This window comes from Acomys minous (assembly GCF_964271855.1).
Source record: "Acomys minous genome assembly, chromosome: 6".
NCBI classification, from domain to species: domain Eukaryota; kingdom Metazoa; phylum Chordata; class Mammalia; order Rodentia; family Muridae; genus Acomys; species Acomys minous.
This window is the reverse complement of record NC_140487.1, coordinates 125,877,635-125,893,672: the sequence shown is the minus strand read 5'-3', so window position 1 is coordinate 125,893,672 and position 16,038 is coordinate 125,877,635. Positions and strand designations below refer to the sequence as shown.

At 53.6% G+C, this 16,038-nt stretch overlaps 1 protein-coding gene across 1 annotated transcript; it reads left to right on the top strand.

Annotated features, from left to right (window-relative positions):
- Positions 1-5,844: 5,844 nt before the first annotated feature.
- RNF207 (ring finger protein 207) lies at positions 5,845-14,553 on the top strand (the record flags this gene model as incomplete). Its single annotated transcript, XM_084786889.1, is given in 20 exon segments — positions 5,845-6,035; positions 6,749-6,794; positions 6,796-6,882; positions 8,273-8,344; positions 8,347-8,419; positions 8,528-8,606; positions 8,679-8,754; positions 8,818-8,943; positions 9,307-9,353; positions 10,314-10,386; positions 10,462-10,530; positions 10,943-11,011; positions 11,090-11,187; positions 11,934-12,100; positions 12,103-12,119; positions 12,262-12,352; positions 12,355-12,446; positions 12,701-12,752; positions 13,014-13,131; positions 14,451-14,553. Coding segments are annotated over 20 exon segments (1,728 nt in total). The 3' UTR covers positions 14,536-14,553.
- Positions 14,554-16,038: the final 1,485 nt, after the last annotated feature.

The window sequence follows — 16,038 nt, the reverse complement described above, 5'->3', positions numbered from 1 at the left end:
TTCCCTTCCCTAGATGGACAGCTCCTTGACAGGCGCCCTAGCGTTCGTAGGGAGATAGCTTCCAGGACCTGAACTGCGGTCGCACGTCAGTTCTGTTACCTGGATTCTGTAAAAGCCCCGCCTTGTCTTACAGGCTTTGGAGGAAACACGCCAAGCTGATTGGTCAGGTTCTGAGTCAGTTTCTATTCCGCTTCGTCAGCAGTCGGCCGCCTGCTGCTTTCTTTAATGCTTGGTTTGGTGTGGTGGAGACAGTGCCTTACTCTGTATCGTTCTGTAGGCCAGGCTGTCCTGCAGATCATCACTATGTACTCGAAGCTCGCCTTAGACAAGCAATCCTCCTGCCTCATTCTTCCAGATTCTGAGATTACAGGCATGAAACAACGTACTCGCCGGCAGCCTGCTGTTCTTGGCTTTGCGATGATGTAGACCTTTCTGCTTAGGCAGCCACCCCCCAGCTAAGTCCTATAAGAAGTGTCTTTGAAAAAAAAATAATTTTTAAAAAGAAGTCGTTTTGCTTCCCTTTTGTCCAGTTGGCACTACCTACTCTTGCTTCATTCTGTCAGTGGCAGTTGGAACATTCCAGAAGCAGCGGGTGGTAGTCACAGTTATTCCAATACTCGGAGAAACAGCTCTTTCTGTTATGCAGAGATTACCCAGATCTCGAGACACCCCCCCCAAAAAAAAAGACCACCAGGACCCGATACCGATGCAATAGACACAGCCTCCTGTATTAGGGGCTCAGAGCTTCGGATCACAGTCCTTCCTGACGCAGCAGGATAGGAGAGTGATACCGGAGCTTCCAGGGTAATGGGTTTATAACGGAAAACTGTAATTAGGGTTGGGGGTCACAGGGAAGTAAGGAAAAAACCATAAGCAGGGGTGGGGGGGGGGGAGTCGTGAGTCTCAGGAATGTCAACCTTCAGGCAGGTTGGGTGGAGGCTGGATCTCAAGGGAAGTTGTTTTACCTCAGAGGATCATTGGCTGTTAATTGTATCTAATTGTTCTGAAGGAGTTTCTGGAGAGTGCTGGCAGGCACCGTTTATGGCCGATCATTCCTAAAATGCAGGAACCAGTGGGGTCACTTGGAGGCCAAACTCTCAGACCACGGCATTAGGCGTAGAATATACATTATATATAGAACATGGCATCAATTTTGTCCCTGCATTTCTTTTACCCTCAGAGCCCACAGATAAACAGCATCCCTCCTCAGACGTCTGTTGCAGGATATTTGATCACACTGTGAGCCCTGAGATTGTGGACTGGAAAAGCCTGTTTCCAATCATGGTGTGGCTCAGCCTTAACACGCACACGTACTGTAAGCTAAATAAAGCCAACCATAGGTCAAGAGGCAGGACAAGCAACCAGTTGACAGGGAGTGACCGTAAGTAAACATGGGCCAAGTGTGGTGGTGCACGCCTTCAACCCCAGCACTAAGGAGGCAGAGGCAGGTGGATCGCTGTGAGTTCGAGGTCTACAAAATGAGTCCAGGACAGCCAAGGCTACAGAGAAACCCTGTCTCAAAAAATAAACCAAAAGAAAAAAGAAAAGAAAAACCAAAAAAAGAAAAAAAATGAGTAAACACATAAAGGACATTGAGTTGAGGGGTGTTTAAGGCTATGTGGAGAGGTTGGAGAGATGGCTCAGCAGTTAAGAGCACTGTTTGTGGGGCTGGAGAGGTGGCTTAGAGGTTAAGAGCACCTTCTGCTCTTCCTAAGGTTCCGAGTTCAATTCCCAGTAACCACATGGTGGCTTACAACCACCTGTAATGTGATCTAATACCCTCTTCTGGCCTGCAGGTGTACATGCAGGCGGAGCACTGTATACATAATAAATAAATCTCTAAACAAGAGAGAGAGAGCTCGTGGAAAAAGGAAGGGCTTTTTCCTTCTGGGACAGTGGCAGAGTGGGAAGGGTGCTTTCCCTGCCTCTCTGAGCTAGCACATTTTCACCTCGGCATCTGGCTCCTGAGTCTTTAGTGGTGTAATGGAACATTAGGGACTTACTTTCTTTATAACAACAGATGTCTGAGTCTCAGCTCTAAAGGGACTATAGCGCATGCTCAGCCTGTGGCTAGCCGGCTGCACATGTTCCAGAATAGTCATGAACTCAGCCCAGGGAGTTGGTCTGCTCCTTCCCAAGAAGTCATGCAGTGAGGTTCGGCTCTGAGCCACCTGGCTCCCCTGAAAAAGCCCTTTAAACACTATTTGATACTTTTTGATGGGGGGGGGAGGCATACCACCCGCCCCGAGTGGAGGTAGAGGGCAATCTTTGACATTCTCACCCCCAAATGTGAGTCCTGGGATCAAACTCAGGCAGTCAGGCCATCTTGAGAGAAGAAAAAAAATTAAACAATCCTTTTTATCTTTTTCTTTTTCTTTTTTTTCTTTTTTTTGGGAGGTGGTGGTGGTGGTGGTGAAAACCACAGACTAGCCAGCCGTGGTGGCGCTCGCCTTTAATCCCAGCACTCAGGAGGCAGAGGCAGGCGGATCACTGTGAGTTCCAGGCCAGCCTGGTCTACGAAATGAGTCCAGGACAGCCAAGGCTACACAGAGAAACCCTGTCTCGAAAAACAGAAACAAAAAAGCAAACAAACAAAAACAAAACGAAACAAAAATACCACACAGATAAAAGCTGGGCATGGGTGGTGGTTTGTTTACACCTGTAATCAAAGCCCTGATGAGGCTGAGGCAGAAGAATTGCTACAAATTGAGGGCTAGCTGGTCTGAGAGAAAACAAGAATTAACACAGGCCCATTTAGGAAATTTCAACGTGAAGCAAGAGAGCGGACCAGAGCCGGGCGTGGTGGCACACGCCTTTAATCCCAGCACTTGGGAGGCAGAGGCTGGTGGATCACTGTGAGTTCGAGGCCAGCCTGGTCTACAAAGTGAGTCCAGGACAGCCAAGGCTACACAGAGAGACCCTGTCTCGAAAAACCAGAAAAAAAAAAAAAAAAGAGAGCGGACCAGCACCAGGCCTGTCACCGCTTGAAGGAAGCAACCACTGGAGCAGTGAGAAGACCTCTGCTCCAGAGTCCTGGCATCATCAGGAGTTGAGTATCTGTCCCTCAAGGCTCACCGTGGCTTGGGGGATACTTTTGGCCCCCTACCATAAAGATGGTTATCAATCTTGTTTTTCCCTGGAATCTAACCTAACTGCAGGAGAGAGAGTGGCTCAAGAGGGAGAGATACAGAGGCCAAAAGCAGCTTGAGGAGAGCAAGTCGGAGTCTTTTTTTTTTCTTCGAGACAGGGTTTCTCTGTGTAGCCTTGGCTATCCTGGACTCACATTGTAAACCAGGCTGGCCTCGAACTCATAGTGATTTGCCTGCCTCTGCCTCCCGAGTGCTGGGATTAAAGGCATGCGCCACCACGTCCGGCAAGTCAGAGTCCTTTTGTAGGGACCAAACCAAGGCAATTTTGTGTTCAGGGCCTGAGAACTTGCCCCCCACCCCCACTAGGAGTCAGGGAGAGCCACAAACATACAGCTAGTAACTGTTCCTCCCGGAGCTTGCACCCGGGGGCCAACCAATGAAAGCTACAGGTCACAGTGACCAGAACAAACAAAAAATTCGCCCCCACATGTAGCCTTGGTCCCCCAGCCAATCAGCTTAAAGGGCAACATTTCTATACCCTTCTAACCCATCACCCGTCAGGTGTGCGCCACCGCGCCCAGCTAATGCTGTCCAGTGATGGTGGTGCACGCCTTTAATCCCAGCACACAGGGGGGCGAGTTCGAGGCCAGCCTGGTCTACAGAGTGAGTCCAGGGCAGCCAAGGCTATACAGAGAAACCTTGTCTTGAAAAACCAAAAAATAAATGATGTGTATGAAGAGTGGTCTGTGTGTGTGCTCTTAGAAGGTGTTGAATCCCCTAGATCTGACTTTCAGTTCATTTATGAGCCACCTGAGATAGGTGCTGGGAACCGAACTTGAGTCCTCTGGAAGAGCAGCAATCACTTAACCACTGAGCCATCTCTCCAGCTCCTTTGCAAGTAAAAATGATAATAATTGTGTGTGTGTGTGTGTGTGTGTGTGTGTGTGTGTGTGTGTGTGTGTGAACTCAGGTCATCAGCCTTGCAGCAAGCACCCTTACCCTCTGAGCCATCTCACCAACCCAAACTGACCTCGTGTCCAGCTTCCCCGTTCACTGGAACACTGGGAGGACTGAACCCTGCTGCAGTCGCCGTGCGGAGTCTCCTGACTAGAACTTGGCACACTTGCCAACAACCTTTCCAAGGAGAATCGGCAGACCCTCCAGCCTTTGATAACACTTTCCTTCTGTCAACAGCCACATCCCAGCTTTAGAAGAGGAGTCACCAGCCCCTAACCCTGGGGAAGATGACATCATTCACCCTGCAGGCCTCCCTTCCCCTCCCCCCACAAGAACTCCAACCCATCCTTCCCCCTGGACCCTTCTCATCACCACCTAACCAGGACTGAGGCCCCTGCAGTTACCACCTGCTCCCTCCCTCTGTATGCAGAGCTTGGGGGGGGGCAGTCTGTGATGTCTCTCCATCTCTCTCTCTCTCTCTCTCCCTCCCTCCCTCCCTCCCTCCTTCCCTCCCTTCTTCCTTGTACCAGGCTCTACCACTTATTGGAGGTAACTTTTTTTTTTAAACTAAGATTAGTATCAGGATCAAACTAGCCAAGGCTACTCAGGGAGGCAGGTGGGTTTTTTGTGAGTTCAAGGCCCAGCCTGGTCTACAAAATGAGTCCACAGCAGCCAAGGCTACACAGAGAAACCCTGTCTCGAAAAACAAACAAACAAAGGAAATAGTTTACAAATATGAATGATCCATCATGTGTGTCTGCATCCTAGAAACAGACATCAGATCCCAGTGTAGCTGGTCGTGAGCCACCATGTGGTTGTTGGGAATCAAATCCAGTGCTCTTCACCTCTGAGCCATTTCTGTCTCTCCAGCCCATTTTCAAGGAATTTAGGTAAAAGGGAGTAGAGGAAGCTGAAAGCTGAGAGAGAACATTTGCCTAGGAAGGGCAGGCACCCAGGACAGAGACCATTGGACGGACAAAGCCAGACCAGAGAAATCCTTTGGTCCCCACCTCCCACCCAAACCCACATCTCTTTGCGCATGGGGCTTTTTGCAAGTATTGATCCGTACACAACTCACCCCATCCCATGGAGAAAGCTCAGAGAAGTCAGTAACTTGACTGAGTACCACAACCAACTTAGGCAGGCCTAGGACCCCAAAGCGTGCCCTCACCCCAGCCTGAGACCTGAAGTGCCCCCCCACCCCACCCCACCCCCCGCTGGCCGTGGGAGGGAATGGGGCTGTGAAGACCCACTGTTCCTTCTCATGTCCTTAGCCAGTGAGTTCCAGCTTAGCAGGGACTTAGCCCTGTCCCTCTGTGTCCCCCACCCCCACCCCATCCCCACCCCCAATGCACTGAGTTCCTCACTGTGTCTGGGCAGAGACTGCAGACCAGCACCAGTTTGGTCCAGGACCTGCCTCTGCAAAACAGCAGGACTTTGGGGGAAGGACCAGCCTTACTCTAGGTCACTCAAAGGACACAGGGCGGAGAATTGCAAAGTGTGGGGATGAGAGGAGGTGGGAGAAGTGACGAAGGAAGGAAGCACTTCCCAGCCTGGCAATCTGACCTTCTCAGGCCAACCACTCCCAGGCAGAGCCACAGCAAAAAGATTGTGACAGAGGTAGGTGACCAGTGGCTGGGGGCCGTCTCCAACCAGTCCTGCCCCAGCTGTCCCTGCTGGGGTACTATGGGCTTCGCATTTCAACATCCCAAAGCCATTGGCTATGTCGTGTCTAGGAGAGCCAGATCGGAGGGAGGTGACCCAGACCCCAGGAATCTCAGCCACTCCTGCTACGGCAATGTCTGGAGCAATTTTTGCACCTCTAGAGGGCCCAGGTGGCCTGGATGCTGGGAGTGGCCATCCACTTGTGTGTCTGCTGTGCCACGCACAGTACAAGCAGCCATGCCTGCTGGACTGTTTCCACGACTTCTGTGCTGGCTGCCTGCGTGGCCGGGCCACTGATGGCCGCCTGTCCTGTCCACTGTGCCAGTAAGTGCCCCAAACCCACAGAGGGTGAAGTTGGCCCTGGTCCTAGTGGAGAGCCTATGTATAGATGGTGAGGTTCCAAGCCTAGGCAAAAAGGCGGGAACAGTCAGCTGTCATAAACGGAATTCCCGAGCTGGGCAGTGGTGGCTCACGCCTTTAATCCCAGCATTTGGGAGGCAGGAAGATCGCTGTGAATTCGAGGCCACCTGGTCTACAAAGTTAGTCCAGGACAGCCAAAGCTACACAGAAAAATCCTGTCTCGAAAAACCCTAAATAAATAAATAATATATAAACAGAATTCCCAGAACAGCTCCAATCCCCTGTAGCCTAGTCAAGTCTGACTGAGGCAGTTAACACAAGCTTCCCAGGGTCAGTATGCTAGGGCAGGGCTGGAGGAGAAGCTGGGGGCACTCCCAGTAACTCCTTTGGAAGGGATGTATCCCAGAAATCCTAGGTCAACACCTTCACTAAATTAGCTCAGAATGTCCCAATGAAATGAGAGGGTCCACTAGGGTGGCACAGCATTTCTCACTATAATATGGCAGGCTTACACACACACACTGGGAAGGGTAGGGCCCTCAGGACAAGCTGACAGCTGTATTTATAGCAGACCCCACCCTGCTGCTGCTATTTTTAGCTCCTGCCTGGAATGTGAAGGGGAGAGGGGAGAGATTTTCTGCAAGGGTGTCCAGATCTTGGCTGCAGCTTTTCTGCAGGCACCAGACGCTGGTGAGGGGTCCCAGTGGCCTCCCACCAGTGGACCCGCCTGCTGCAGTTCCTCGTGGATAGCTCTGGGGATGGCGTGGAAGCCGTGCGCTGGGCCAACTGTGACCTGCAATGCAGCAAGCAGGTGAGGGAGCAGAAGGCATGGATGCCAGAGTCCATGGTCCCCAACACTTACAGCATGCCCAGCAAGAGATGAGAAACCTTCACCCAGAAGTACAGACAACAGGCAGGCTGGAGTTGGGGTCTCTGAGGAAATGGCCTTGACTGCCAGTGCAAAGAGTGAGAGGCCTCAGGGCTGGAGTGATGGCTCTGGGGTTATGAGTGTCGGCTCCTTTTCTGGAAGACCAGGGTTTGATGGATCACAGCCATGGCTATGGTCACTGTACCCCAACCTCTGGACTCATAGCCTTGGGGCTGCCCCTGGCAGCATGTCCTTTGCTCACTGAGTTGTCACCTCAGACGGCCAAGGAGATCTGAGCGGTGGGACAGGGACAGGGGCCGTCTCCTCGCCACTGCCTTCTCTTACTGTCCCTGGCTCCTGTACCACCATGAGCCTTGCTGCCAGACGCTGAGGTGGCAGCCTCCACACGCAGCTGGCTCTTGTTGGGACGATGGAGTTTGCTGGGGCTGGGGAGGCTGATAAGGCAGGACCAGTGACTTGGCCTAGTTTGCTAGCTGGGAAAGGAAGATGACCAGATGAGCCTGCCTGGGGTGCCGACGCCTGGGGCCTGGCCAGTCTTACACCAGCGCGGGTACCTTAGTCAGAGTGCCAAGGGGGGCCTGATATGTTTGTGCGCTGTCCTCAAAGGCTTTACATCAATCGGTTCTGCCTCCTGTTTCTGAGAACTGTCTTTCTAAGCCTCTCGCCCTCCCTACACCCACTTGCCTCAGTGTCCTCGACTTTTTTCACCCCTCGTCTTCTTTATTCTTTTATGTGTATGGGTGTTTTGCCTGCCTGTATGTCTGTGCACCAACCTCAGAGGCCAGAAGACGACCCTGGATCCTCTAGGGTGGGAGTTACACAGTTGTGAGCACCCCGAAGCAAACCCAGGTCCTCTGGAAGAGCGGCCAGTGCTCTTACCTGCTGAGCCATCTGTGTGTCTAGCCTCCAGTGCCCTCATCTTAATCTGGACGCATCAGAACCCAGTGGAGAGGGTCAGGGGGGTGGCCCAGCAGGTGAGAGCACTTGCTGCCAAGCCCGCAAGACATCAGTTTGATGCCCAGAACCCACAGGTGGAAGGAGAGACGCAATGTCCACTTGCACGCTGTGGCACTTGGGCACTCACCCGCATACACAAGTGAACCACTAAACGTGATTTTTAAAAGGTTGAAGTTCGGCTACTGGGGACTGCAGGTAGGCGCTGCGTTTTTAGCTGCACCCTTCTGCCTGGGCTAGAACTGACCGATGCACTCAATGACTCACGGTGACCGTGGTCCTATTACTGGGTTCAGTTAAGTTTTACAACTCTGGCCCACGGAGAGGGCAGCCTGAGTCAGCTCTTCTCGGTCCCCAGGACGCAGAGACCACGTACTTCTGCAACACCAGCGGGCAGCCCCTGTGCGCGCGCTGCCGCGAAGAGACACACCGCGCGCGCGCATGTTCGCGCACCATGACATTGTATCCCTGGGCTTTCGCAGCCGGGATGTGATCCAGAAGAGTAGTGAGTGAGGCGCGCACCCTTGCCCAGGGGTGGGGGACCAGGCGAGCATGTCTCCTGGCTCTCCTGGCTCTCCTCACTGCCCACCCTACCCCCAGCCCCACCCCCTAGCGCTGCATTCAGAGTCCTACATCATGTTTTCCACCGACAAGTGGCTGCTGTGCATCCGCTGCTTTCAGGATATGCAGGGGTGGGTAGAGGGAGCAGGCAGGGAGTGGGTGGGGCATGGATGGAGCGGGTCTAATCAACTGCCTCTAGGCAGGGAGAGCCGAGCCCACGGTGTGGACCTAGAGTCAGCTTATGTGCAAGGTTGCGAGCGGCTGGAGCAGGCGGTGCTGGTGAAAACGGGATGGGGGAGGGGGGGTTGTGTGAATATGGGGTTGAGACCCTGCTATGCCCAGGCAGTGAAGGCCTTGCAGACAGCCACGAAAGAGGCCATCGCGCTGCTACAGGATATGGTGGAGGAGGTGAGGCACAGTGCAGCTGAGGAGGAGGCGGTAATCCACGCCCTCTTTGGGAGCATGCAGGTGAGGGGTGGGGTCAGTAACTTCCCAGGTACCCTCATGAAGTTTACAGTTAGGTATTAAGTCATAGTCCCTTCTAGGAATTAATCACAGTTGCCCGGAGAGTTCCAGAAGGTTGCTAGAGGCTACCCTAGTCTGGTGTTAGTGCTGGTGGCAAGGTTGAGGAGAAGGCTGCACCGGAGAGGTGACACTTAAGGTGCCAACACCTAGGCTCTTAGGCAGCGCCATGCAGGAAGGAGGAAGAAGGCCTTTGGCCACATGGCGGGGCTCTGTGCTAAGCATGCTGCCTGTGCCTGTGCCCCAAGGCATTGTGGTAGGAGATGGCAGAGCCATGTATGCAGTCCCGAGGTGGGCTGTCTCTCCCAGGACAGACTGGCAAAGAAGAAAGCACTGCTGCTGCAGACCGTGCAGAGGTGAGTGATGGAAACGCCCACCCTGCCTCTTACCCTTGACCTCTGAGCCTGAGCCGTGGCTGGACTGGCTCTGAGTCACCCAGGGAACAAGACACACAGGTGGCTGCCACTAAGTGTGGGCAGGGTGTTCACAGTGAAGGAGGGAGAAACAGGGAAGCAACTACAAAGCTGTGGCAGTGCCTGCCTGTAATTGTAGGGCTTGGAAGGGAGAGGCAGGAGGATCAGGAGTTCAAGGCCAGCTTCTGCTACACAGCAAGTTCAAGACTAGCCTGGGCCACATGAGACTCTTGTTTCAACAATCAAAACAAAACAAAAAAACAGAATTGAGGAAATTAAAGTCTGTAAAAGCCACAGAAACACAAGGACCCCAAGTCACATCTCCAGTTAAAAAAATAAATAAATAAAAAATGCAGTGGGCGGGGGCTAGAGAGATGGCTCAGAGGTCAAGAGCACCGTCTGTTCTTCCAAAGGTCCTGAGTTCAATTCCCAGCAACCATATGGTGGCTCACAACCATCTATCATGAGATATGGTGCCCCCTTCTGGAGGGCAGGAGTACATGCAGGCAAAATACTGTAAATGTAATAAATAAATCTTAAAAAAAAATGCAGTGGGCATACCTATAATCCCAACCCCAGAGACGCAGAGACAAGATGGAGCCAGGGGCTCACGGACCATACAGGGAGCAGCTGTCCTTAAAAAAAAGTGGTGGGTTATCCAGGAAGACACCTGATATTGACCTCTGAACTCCATATGTATATGTATACATGGTATGAATATACATATGCATTCTGCCACACAGACACACAGCGAACATGCCCACATTTACACACACACACACACACACACACACACACACACACACACACGGGAAGAGACAGGGTTGCAGATTGGCAGATCCGCCAGGTGGGGCGGGCACCTGCTCCCTTGGAGCCCACCCGCCTAGCCTGCCCCTCCCGCAGCCGATATGAAGAGAAGGACAAAGCCTTCAAGGAACAGCTTGCCCATCTGGCCTGCTTGCTGCCCACTCTACAGGTAAGGTTGAGGGTGTGTGCGACTGGACACCAGACCAGGTCCAGGAACTGAGCACGGCCCCACCCCCTCTTGCAGGTTCACTTGGTCATCTGCTCTTCCTTCCTCAGCTTGGCCAGCAAAGAGGAGTTTCTGGATCTGGGTTATGTGAGTGTCCACAGCTCCTGCAGGACCCCCTCTCTGCTCTCCCCACCTAGAGCCTGCCCTGCATAGAGGGTGCATGTCTCACGTTACCTGCAGGCCTGATTGGGGGTCAGGGCTTCTCTGGGCTTCCCTTCCCTTCCACTAAAGGTCCTTTTCCGGCCAGGTGATTCCTTTAAAACGGCAGTGAGCCTCTATTCCACAGTGTCTGTCTAAGGGAGCCCCACCTCCCTTCCAAAGGATGTGGGTGGTGCTTGTGTCTGGACCAGTCCAGGAGGAGGGTTGGAGCCTCTTAGAGAGAGGAGGTTAAATGTCCGATAGACTAGCCCCAGCGCCTTCAAGTCCTCCACTTCTCTCTCCCACCCTGGCTGCCACCCCTTGCCACACACCCTCTTCCTGAGCCCTTCCCCCTTGTCAGGAGCTAATGGAGAGATTGCAAGGCATTGTCACGCGGCCGCATTGCCTAAGACCTGCGCAGAGCAGCAAGGTGCACGGGCGAACAGACGGAGGTCGGGAGACATAGGGCTAGAGGGGAGAGCTGCCCATAACCCGAACCCCGCTCCAGATCGCCAGCGACCACCGAACAGAATTCGCGCGCTGCCTGGAGCCGCTGCTGTTGCTGGGGCCCCGCCGCGCTGTGTCCACCGTGGGCGGCGCCAACACGTGAGCCCCAACCCGATCGGTTGAGAAAGGCTTCACCACCACCTTTCCCTGCTGAGTCGCAAGGGTGTTTGTCTGGGCCAGGCGACAGTGTGAGAGGTAGGGAGAGACAGAAGTAGCCCATGAGGACGCTGGCACAGGAGCAAGCCAGGAGTTTGGCCACGAATGGCTGAGAGACTGGGCGCTCCTACCCCCTCCACATCCTCCTCCAGCAGGCTGGGCAGGACGCTTTCCAGAGTCACTGTGAATCAGAGTTCCCGGCACACTTGAAAGCCAGAGCCTAGGAGGGATTAGAAGTAGTGAAGTCGGTATGTGGAGGGCAGCCCAGCGCCAAGAGAGTGAGACTTTGTGTGAACGCACCTCCTCAGAGGACGGAGATCCAAGGGCGGTTGGGAGGTGCTTTTAGAAAGCTGTGCGGTGGTGGCACACAGCTTTAATCCCAGTGCTCGGGAGGCAGAGACAGGCGGATCCCTTTGAGTTCAAGGCCAGTGTGATCTACGAAGTGAGTTCAGGACAGCAAAGGCTACACAGAGAAACCCTGTCTCGAAAACAAAACAAAACATAAAACAAAAAAAGAAGAAAAAAGAAAGAAACCAACAAACTCCGTGGTTGCCTTTGCTTTGGCCTTGCCAGGTGCCCTTGAGAGCTTCTAGGAGTTGTAGCTGGGTTGAGGGGACAGTGGCTCCCTGGGCAGCCAAGGAGGTTAGAGGACGGAGAGACCAACTCTCTCCCCTGTGCTTTCTCTGTAGGTTGACAGGGGGCTCAAGCCCCAAGGTGCTGAAAACACCCGGCTCTCCCTCCCCAGTGGGAAAGATGTCGGGGTCACTCAGCCTGAAACCCTCGCCACATCGTTCCGTTAGCACGAAGGTGCTCCTAGCGAAGGGCGAGGGCACACCCTTCCTAGAGCACTGCGCGGTTAAGAGGATTCCTATCTGGTGAGCGGGGCTGGGCACCCGCGGAGCTGTGAGGCCCCACCCCTTCCTCACTAAGAGCCAGTTATCTGGCTGGTTGGAAGCCACGCCTCCGCCGGAGGCTCCAGCCGAGCTTCCCCACCTCGCTCATCCTCTTCTGCTCCAGCGTCTGCAGGTGGAAGTGCAGCAGCTGAAGGGCCAGGTGCAGGGGCTACACCCGGACCTCACCAAGCACCACTCACTCATCAAGGCCGAGATCATGGGGACATCCTGCACAGGTCCCTGCTGTTGGACATGCAGATCGCTTCTGAGTATGCCTCGGTGGAAGGCGTGAGAGCAGTCTTCCAGGAGGTTACCTCCCCCAAGGTGCTCATATCTTTGGATACAGAAAGCACGTGGCTACCCCAAGGCCGGAAGGAGAGAGAGTACCTAGCGTGGGCACCGCCAGACCCTCATGCTGTGGTGTCTATGCCGAGAGGCTTTGCGCTGGAAAATGTGAACCCAGGCTGGAATGCGCATGGTTATGTGGCTTCCGAACCGAGACGACCACCACCAGTGAAATCCTCCTTTCCCACCTCAACCAGCACGCTACTCTTCTCTTTCAGATTTGGGAGGACTCCTACCAACGCATAGCTACCCAGCAGGAGATTTATGAATGTGCCTGGCAGTAGCTGCTCAGTGGTAATCCGTATGCTAGCAGGGGTGGGAGCCAGTCAGCCACTGACCACGCATGCGCGTGCCCTGCAGGGTCATTTGCCTAGCATCTGGCTTGGCCTCACCCCTGCACCTGAGATTAGGATCCACTGAGGGGGAAGGCCACACCACATGCTCCTCTTTTTGGGCACAGAAGTCACTGGGAGTCAGGGTCACTGCATGGTACCAGGCTTGGGAGCCAACACTCCGGCCTTGACCTTACAGCCCAGCTCCACGACCTTCTTCAGCTGAAGCAGGCGAATGCCTGCCTGAGCATCATCACCAAGCAAACCACGCCCTACATCCGCTCTATTGCCAGGGTGAAGGAGCGACTGGAGCCCAGGCGAGAATGTGTGAGGAAAGGTGCCAGTGGGGAAGCCAGCAAGCCAGGCTGGTGGGTTCTGGCAGACCAAGTATTAGAATCTGCAAAAGTCTGCCTAAGAAGTGTGGATACACTCTAGGCTGAGGCAGAAGGGCTGCGGTGACCCTGAAGCTAGCCCCAACCCCACAGCCAGACTTTGTCTCAAGCAAAACAAAAAAACTAGAAAGTGGTAGCCGGGCAGACTGAGGATGCTGCTAGGTACATGGTGGCTCCCTCCATCCCCAAGGACATCCAAGCAGGAGGGATTTGAGAATGTTCTGAGTCTTTTGTGGTCTCAGCAACTTTCATGAGCTCATGATTGACAAACCAGGTCTGGACCAGGCCCTTTCAGGCACCAAAATGCTATGATCATAGGATCATAGCAGACACGATGGTGCAGGCCTGTAATTTCAGCTACTCATGCCTAGCATGAGTGAGGCCATAGGTCCAATTGAAGTACTGTCGTTTTCTGGGAGGTGTGACACACTGTTCCCAGCACATTGCTTCCCACGTGCGCCTTTGTGGATGCTTAAATTCTGGATTGAAAACTCTAGACTGGAGGGGCTATGCTTTGAAGGCCGAGCTCCACTGCCTACAGTGCAAGGGTTGTCCCTGAGCTGCCTGGGCTTTGATTCCTCACCATGTACTGTGACCCACTTTCTTTTCTTGGAAGCTTGCAGAGTCTTGTCTTGCCTGCATCTTAGTCTCAGGAGGTGAGGTGTCTCCAGCTCAGCCACTGCTTCCTCTCAAGCCGTAAGTTCACACCTTCTGGCTCAGGATTTGGTGTGTTTTTTAAAAAACAGTTGCTGTCTTGACCGACTTCTTAACGCTTCTGCAATGGGACGCTGGTGTTCCACTTTGCCTTTTCTCTTTGTGTACTTCGACTATTTCTTCTCTTAGTCTTCTTCGTTTTGGTGGCTTTTCTTGTCCTTTTTGGCTTGATATAGTGTGCACCTTTAATGCCAGAGTCCAGGAGGCAGAGGCAAGTGGATCTCCCGAGTCAACTCTACTGTGCCCCTCAACATGCCTCACAGCCATATTTTAATAGTAAACGATTTCTATCACAATAGGGATGGCAGCTCTCCAGGACGCCTCCCTGCCCACCTGTCAGACCACACAATACCCAGGCCACAGCAGCCTTTCCAGTCCATAGGGAGCCCCTGCACTAGCTCCCACTTCCGAACCTCCACCTGAAAGGTCCAGGCCCCATGTTGCGGCCTCATCACTAAGGCCACCAGAAAGGCTCCCCACCACGTTGGCTCTGCTGCCCTCAAGCAGCCTATGGCGGTTTCCCTCCCCAGGTTCCAGGCACCTGTGGATGAGCACACAGAGCACCTGCAGAGCGTGTGTGATGATGGCAGGAACAGGGAGACCCCAGCCAGGTAAAGCAGGTTCTTTCCAACCTGAAGCGGGGGGGGGGGGGGGGGGGCAAGAAGGGGGGATGGGGGAGTGATCTGATTAGGGACAGACAGACAGACAGACTGACTGACTTTGGGACAAACAAGGTTTGAGAACAGCTACAAAGTGAGACAACAAACGGACCTTCCAGTAGTTCAGGGAAATGGCAAACACCAGGGAAAGAGGAGAGAGAGGCCCTGCTCTGTTTTACAGGGCTTTTGGGACCGGGGAGCTGTTCTTGGCCACACATAGCCAATCTACAAGGCTGACGATGTAGGCATCAAGGGGATGGGCACTGTTCAAAACAGAGTGCCCTGTGTCACCCGCATGCTGCTGGCATCCTTTTAAGTTGGCAAATTAAGGGCAAGGTTTTTATTGAGAGGATGAAAATGTAAGTTGAGCGTGCGGAGCCCTCCAAGAGCCAGGGCAGCTCCTCGGAAGGCTGAAGGAAGCCGTCAGGACTAAAGGAGACTGGAGAGAAAGGCACCCAGGTTTCCCGCAGGGCCAGCTGGCTGCTCCTGTGAGAACTAAGGAGGGGCCTGAACAGCTAGAGCCCACTCTCTGTGGATCGATGACTTAATACACAAAAAGAAAGAAGTGACCTGGGCTGTACAACAGAAATGGCTGGGGAGACAGCTCAGGTATAAAATGCTTGACCCTCAAAACCCATATAAAAAACTGCTGAGTGTTATGCCAGGCGTGGTGGCACATGCCTATAATCCCAGCACTTGGGAGGCAGAGGCAGGCAGATGGCTGTGAGTTCCAGGCCAGCCTGGTCTACAGAGCAAGTTTCACAACAGTCAGGGCTGAACAGAGAGACCTGACAAGAAAAACTAAAACAAAATGAAAAGCCGAGTGTCAGCTCAGCACAGGGGACGGGGGACCCTAGGGCCTGCTGGCCACCTACCTGGAAAGCTCTAGGCCTGTGAGAGATGAGCTCCCTGACAGCGAAGAGGAGGGGGGCCGGGGGAAGAAGGAAAGATGGGGGCGGGGCCGAGGACAATACCTAGGTCGTCCTCTGGCTTCCACATGTGCATGGACATGGTGTGTAACACATGAGCACACACATAGATTCTCACACTTGTAATGGAGGCAGGACTTCAGGAGCTTAAAAGCTGGACTGGGCTACCCAGCCAGCTGGGGCTACAGTGCAGCGTAAGAACACCAAACCAAAACAGTGAAACAGACACACGCAAGTGTCAGCCACTGTGGGGAAGAGGTCGTGTACTCAGCTGGGAGTTCCAGAACTCTCTGGAAGCAGCATGTTGAAGGCAGAGCAGTCGGGCCTCGGCCTCTGCACGAGGCTGATGTGCTTGCTTTAGGGCAGCCTCAGCCTGTCAGCCCCACCAGTCTGAGCTGCTGAAATGCTTAAAGGCTCTGGGGTTTGAGCTACCGACAGCTGTCACCTGGTGTGACAAAGCTCTCAAGGGGCGCTCCTGTTACCGCTTCTGTGGGCGTGGAAACCACTTGGGCCTTCCATTATGAGAGTTG